The sequence below is a fragment of the Dictyostelium purpureum genome, assembly GCF_000190715.1.
Source record: "Dictyostelium purpureum unplaced genomic scaffold DICPUscaffold_2, whole genome shotgun sequence".
Taxonomy (NCBI): domain Eukaryota; phylum Evosea; class Eumycetozoa; order Dictyosteliales; family Dictyosteliaceae; genus Dictyostelium; species Dictyostelium purpureum.
The window spans coordinates 263,059-269,154 of NW_003519339.1; the positions used below are offsets into that span (position 1 = coordinate 263,059).

Below are 6,096 nucleotides of genomic sequence, written 5' to 3' on the forward strand. Positions count from 1 at the left end.
GCTGCTTTTGTTTGTGTTGTTTGATAATTCCATTACTACTATTGCGCTACATGTTAGAAGGATAGCTCGTCATTCTCCTTAGTTTGCAAACCTAATTGGGCAGAGGTAAGTTTAAATTTCATTCTAATATCACTTAATGTACTCATAATATTTTCGTCATTAAAATCTAAATGATAATCTTGTAATAATTTGGTTAATTTTTCTAAATTTTGAATACCCCTATAAATATTAATATTAGTATTAATATTATATACTATTTGTTGGTAATTATGCGCAATAATAATTATTTATTATACCTTGTTGAAAATTTATGTGTTCCATTGAAGTTTGAAACCAAATGGTTCCATACTGTAACACATGATTGATAGTATCCAATCTCTTGTCCCAACTCGGTGCCCTTGTCGAATCCCAATTGATAACCCTCTACATATCCTAATCTTTTACCGTCATTGATGCCCTTTTCTTTTGATGATTCGTAGGTGTCATTTTCAATATTTAATAATTGATCAAATTCTTTCATTTTTAAATTATTATAGTAACTATTGTTATTTAATTAACCTTTTAAATTTATTTATTTATAAATATAAAACCGAATGTTTCTGAAAATAAAAAAAGAAAATTAAATTTTTCAAAAAAAAAAAATAATTTTTATTTTTTTTTTTTTTTTATTTTTTATTTTAATTTTTTTTTTTTGAAACACTCTTCTTTTAAATGTAAAATATTTTAAATATTACAATTTATAGATCGATAGGATTATTAATAATATTTCTTATAAATAAAATTTTATTTATATTTAATATTCAATCCCAACAACGAAATGGCATCTCAAAATATTTATGATGACGAAAAGTTTTTTAACAACTATGCCCAACTACCAAGATCTAAAAATGGCTTTGATTCGTTTTTTGAATGGCCCTATTTAAAGAAACTATTACCAAATATGAATGGTATAAATGCATTGGATTTGGGTTGTGGATATGGGTGGTTTTGTAGAGAATCTTTTAAATTGGGTGTAGATAGTATATTGGGTATCGATTTGTCAAATAAAATGATCACAAAAGCAAAAGAGTTAGATAATGATTTTGGTAATAAAGAGGGATTATTATATAACGAAAAGATTAAATACGAAATACAAGATTTGGAATCATTACAATTGAAAAAAGAAAGTTATGATTTAGCATTCAGTATTTTTGTATTCCACTATATCGTCGATTTAGAATCAATGTTAAAGCAGGTACATCAATCATTAAAACCAGGTGGCACTCTTTTGTTTACTATAGAGCATCCAATTTATTCATGCCCTAAAGTTTACACCGATTTTATTGATTTAAATGAAAAAAAGACATGGCCAGTTTCAGATTATTCCATAGAGGGTGAACGTGTCTCTAATTGGATGGCAGAGGGTGTCATTAAACAGCATCGTACAATGGGAACCTATATCAACCAACTTATCAATTGTGGTTTCTCAATTGACCATGTTAACGAATGGGCTCCTTCAAAAGATCAAATAGAACAATTCGATTTCTTAAAAATAGAAATAGAAAGACCAATGATTTTAATTATCAAAGCTTCTAAAAAGTAAATAAATAACTATATTTTTTATTATTTTTTTATTTGAATTTTTCTTTTTTTTTTTTTTTTTTTTACAACATTGTTAATAATTTAATAGAATGTGTTTTAATAGTTTAAATATGGTTATATAGATTATTATTATTATTATAATAAAGTTATCATTTGTTTTCAATAAAATTAAAATGGCCGATAAAGCATTTCAAATAATTCAAATTTTATTGTTTCATTTTTTAATTATGATCATTCATTAAAATATTACATAATTCAAACAATTATTATTTATTTATATCATATTCAGAATAAAACAAAATTAAACTAAATTTCATATTTATTTAATTTTTGTTCTAAATACAATTTTTTTTATTATTTTTCCAATTACTGTGTATTTTTAAAAATATATCCACACATCTGATAATTTTTTTTTTTATTCAACAAATAACAGTTTTTATTTATTGTGTAATCATTAAGCGATCTGGTACCCTATTAAAATGAAAAGCTTTATTATAATTAATTTGTTTGATTATCAAACCTCTTTTTTTTTTTTATTTTTTTTTAATATAAATTAATTTTTTTTTTTTTTTTTTTTTGTAATTTGGTTTTATAAATTAAAATTCAATTTTTTATAAATATTATAATTTATATATACAATGTCTCTTTCAAATGAAAAAATTACACGTCTACAAGATTGTAAATAGGAATAATAATTTTATTTTATAATTTCAGGAAATATTAAATAACAATTTTTTAATATATTATAATAGGTAGAGATAGATCAAAAAAAGTTTATGAAAACTATGATGAAAAATTTAAACTTTTTTTAAATGAACAATTACAAGAATTGAAAAAAATTGATAGTTCCATTACTTCCTTTGATGCTGAAGAAACGACCGTCTTAAAATAGCATTTCAAGAGATACAGGCTGAAAAGAGTGCCAAAGAACTTTACAGTGAATTTCCTTTTGAGGATTTATGGCAGATATTGGGTTTTTCATTATCAGCCGACCCATATGGTATTTCACCAATCATCTTTGGTGCTTTTAACTTTCTTTTTGGAAAGCTTGGTTTTCTCAACAGCCAAGAGAGGTTGTAGGTACTACCTATTAAATTTTTTATAAGTGATATTTTATTAATGATTTCTTTTAATAATAAAGTTTCAAACAAATCATGGAAGCAGTTGAAAAGCTCATTGAAAAAAAATTAAGTGAGGAAAGAAGAAGACAATGCATTATTAGATTCCAACAACTCCAAAAAACTGGTGATGATTATTTTGTTTTGGCTGAAGAGTATTTCAAAAGAAATGGTAATAAAAATGTAAATGATTCTATAATATCAAATGAAATCAAATCAATGTCAAATGAAACACTTTCATCATCTCTTCAATTCCAATTAATTTTATATCGTGATAAAATTACTGATGGTTTGCTCTACTTTGGAGAAGAAAGTGAATTGGTATGTATATTAATTGTTTTTATACTTTTTAAAATTTTAAATAAACTAATATTAATTTTTTAAAAACAGATTAACACCATTGGTTTATATATTTTAACCGCTGCTCAATATCTATGTATTCAAAGAGATTGTGTATTTTATGGTAAACAATGGGGTTTCAGTGATTTTGATGTAAATGATGCCAGATCAAGATTACATTCTTATTCAATTGACTTTATAAAAAAGGTAATTAAAGGTGGATGGATGCTTTCACGTCATTCCTATGGTGAAGAAGCTTCACCATATCTTGGATACTTTTTTCCACCCTATTTTGATGCAGCTAAAGTGTTCAGAAGTGCAGACTTCACCTATTATCCAGTCAGAGCATTTTCCTACAGAAGAACTCCTCCAAATATTACTTATGAAGTTGATGACTCCAAAGGATCACATTTAATCGGGCCAAATACTTTAAACGGTTGGACAATATTAACCCCTAGTTTAACAGGTGGATTCAATGTAATTATATTAATTATTTAAAATTTCCAAATTGATTTTTTATTAATTATTATCTAATAGGGTATTTCAGCAACAGGATTCATTTTACAAAACACATTGATTGTAAAATTCCCAAGTGCAAAATCAAGAACATTCAAAGTCAAATTTCATCATAGAATAGTTCATGAAGCTAATTGGACCGTAAAAGCTGGAAATGTAGTTGAAAACTTTGTTTTTAAAGAAGGTACTGAAACTGAAAAAAGAAATCCATACTTTGTTTATAATGAAGATTATAATAATCCACCCTATGGTGTAAATGTAACTAAAGCAATAACAGTTTCCTCTCAAGAAGTTTCATTTACATCAAATAGATCAAATGGTGCTGGTAATAAAACCGGATATAGTGCTGGATCAATTCTCTATTTAATTGAAATTATTTTCGATTAAATTTTCAAAAGCCTATTAAATTTTAAAATTTTTATTAATTTAAGTATCTCCCTTTGTTTGACCAAATCATTTAAATCTTTAGGATAGGGGTGTCACTTAACCATTACAATAAAATTTTTTTTTAAAATTTAATTTTATTTTTTTTGTTTTTATAAATTTAAAAATTGAAAATAAAAATTTTTTTTTTATTTTTTTATTCATTTTTTTTTTTTATTATTTTTTTTTGAAACTCTTCTTTTAAATATTTTAAATATTACAATTTATAGATTGATAGGATTATTACTAATATTTCTTATAAATAATATTCTATTTATATTTAATATTCAATCCCAACAACGAAATGGCATCTCAAAACATTTATGATAATGAAAAGTTTTTTAACAACTTTGCCCAACTACCAAGATCTAAAAATGGCTTTGATTCGTTTTTTGAAGGCCCTATTTAAAGAAATTATTGCCCAATATGAGTGGTATAAATGCATTGGGTTTAGGTTGTCGATATGGTAATAAATTGAATATTTATTAATAATAAAATAATAATTATAGGGTGGTTTTGTAGGGAATCTTTTAAATTGGGTGTAGATGGTATATTGGGTATCGATTTGTCAAATAAAATGATCACAAAAGCAAAAGAGTTGGATAATGATTTTGGTAATAAAGAGGGATTATTATATAACGAAAAGATTAAATACGAAATACAAGATTTGGAATATTATTTTTAATTTTTTTCTTTCTTTTGTGTGGTGGGGGTATTAAATTGTTATTTTTATAAAATAAGATATTACCCTTTTTTTTTTTTTTTTAATTATTTTATTTATATTTTTTTTTAATTTGAATTTTTTCTTTTTTTTTTTTTTTTTTTTATAACATTGTTAATAATTTAATAGAATGTGTTTTAATAATTTTATTTATTCATATGATTACATAGATTATAATTATAATTATAATTATAATAATAATATATATATTAATAATATAGATAATATTTTATTAGTTTTAAATACAAAACTCGATACATTAAACCAAAATAAAGTTTTAAATATTTTAACAACATATTTTAAAAGTTTCAATTTAAATTATTACATAATAAATGATAATCAGGAATTAAATCAAGATTTGCAAATTACAGATAAATCAGTTATTTACTTTTTACCAACTTTAGAAAAATTAGAATTAAATAATTTTAAAGAAATAACATTGCAATATTGTAATGTTAACAAATATTTATTAAATAATAATCTATCAACAAAATTTATAATTTTATCGACAGATACAAAGAAAGAATGTATAAACTATTTAAATTCATCAGTATTGGGGGCAATGAGATATTTTTTAGAATTTAGGCAATTAAATTTATATTTAACAGACTTTGATAAAGCATCATTAAATAATATAAATATAAACATAATAAATAGTATTATTTTAAAAAAAGATGATGCTGGTGATAGAGATCATATTCAAAGGGAATTCATTTTTAGAAATAATCAAATATTAATAGAAATAATAAAGAATAATCCCATGCTATTTATAAAAAAGAATAATTCAAACCAAAATCAAAACTCCAACAAAGATATTGGCAACACTATCCTAGTTACAGGTCAAACAGGAACAATTTTAAATATAATAACTAGGCTTATAAATAGCAAATCAAATCATGTTGAAAATATTATTATTTTAACAGTATCAGATTTAAAGTTGGATTTAAAGAATTTAATAAATAATCATTTAAATGATAACAGCTCTTCAAAAAAATAAAATTTTATTTTAATAAAGTGGATATTAGCGATATGAATTTAATAGAATCTTCAATAAACCAATTATATGAACAAAATAAAGATTTACCAAAGCCAGATTCAATTATTCACTTTGCTTTCATAAAAGCATCTTACAGCTACAACGAAATATCAATGGAGAATTTAGAGAAATCATTATCAGCCAAGGCAATGGGTTCAATATATTTACATTTGCTCTCAATAAAATTAAATTGGCCGGTAAGGCATTTTATAAATGGTTCATCAACATGTTCACTACTTGCCTATAGAAGCACTCCTTCCTCTTCCGTAAACTTGAAGCAAAAAATGCAAGGTGATTGGAAAGAAGTTTTTCTTGCTTTGATAGCATCAGTCATTCTAAGGGGATGTGCTGCGATGTATAAT

At 23.7% G+C, this 6,096-nt stretch overlaps 5 protein-coding genes across 5 annotated transcripts; 4 read left to right on the forward strand and 1 right to left on the reverse strand.

Moving 5' to 3' along the window:
* Positions 1 to 53: 53 nt before the first annotated feature.
* Positions 54 to 520, reverse strand: DICPUDRAFT_146682 (uncharacterized protein; the record flags this gene model as incomplete). Its single annotated transcript, XM_003283015.1, has 2 exons — positions 54 to 219; positions 297 to 520. 2 exons carry the CDS (start codon positions 518 to 520, stop codon positions 54 to 56), a joined length of 390 nt encoding a protein of 129 aa, XP_003283063.1.
* Positions 521 to 817: 297 nt separating this feature from the next.
* Positions 818 to 1,582, forward strand: DICPUDRAFT_74044 (uncharacterized protein; the record flags this gene model as incomplete). The annotated part of the gene is made up of 1 exon (XM_003282956.1): positions 818 to 1,582. One exon carries the CDS (start codon positions 818 to 820, stop codon positions 1,580 to 1,582), a length of 765 nt encoding a protein of 254 aa, XP_003283004.1.
* Positions 1,583 to 2,219: 637 nt separating this feature from the next.
* On the forward strand, positions 2,220 to 2,473 carry DICPUDRAFT_146684 (uncharacterized protein; the record flags this gene model as incomplete). Its single annotated transcript, XM_003282957.1, has 2 exons — positions 2,220 to 2,259; positions 2,334 to 2,473. 2 exons carry the CDS (start codon positions 2,220 to 2,222, stop codon positions 2,471 to 2,473), a joined length of 180 nt encoding a protein of 59 aa, XP_003283005.1.
* Positions 2,474 to 2,735: 262 nt separating this feature from the next.
* Positions 2,736 to 3,941, forward strand: DICPUDRAFT_25123 (uncharacterized protein; the record flags this gene model as incomplete). The annotated part of the gene is made up of 3 exons (XM_003282958.1): positions 2,736 to 3,020; positions 3,090 to 3,515; positions 3,576 to 3,941. 3 exons carry the CDS (start codon positions 2,736 to 2,738, stop codon positions 3,939 to 3,941), a joined length of 1,077 nt encoding a protein of 358 aa, XP_003283006.1.
* A 462-nt stretch (positions 3,942 to 4,403) lies between these two features.
* DICPUDRAFT_146686 (uncharacterized protein) lies at positions 4,404 to 6,039 on the forward strand (the record flags this gene model as incomplete). Its single annotated transcript, XM_003282959.1, has 4 exons — positions 4,404 to 4,443; positions 4,487 to 4,591; positions 4,920 to 5,354; positions 5,714 to 6,039. Coding segments are annotated over 4 exons (906 nt in total), but the record flags the coding sequence as incomplete, so codon positions are not given.
* Positions 6,040 to 6,096: the final 57 nt, after the last annotated feature.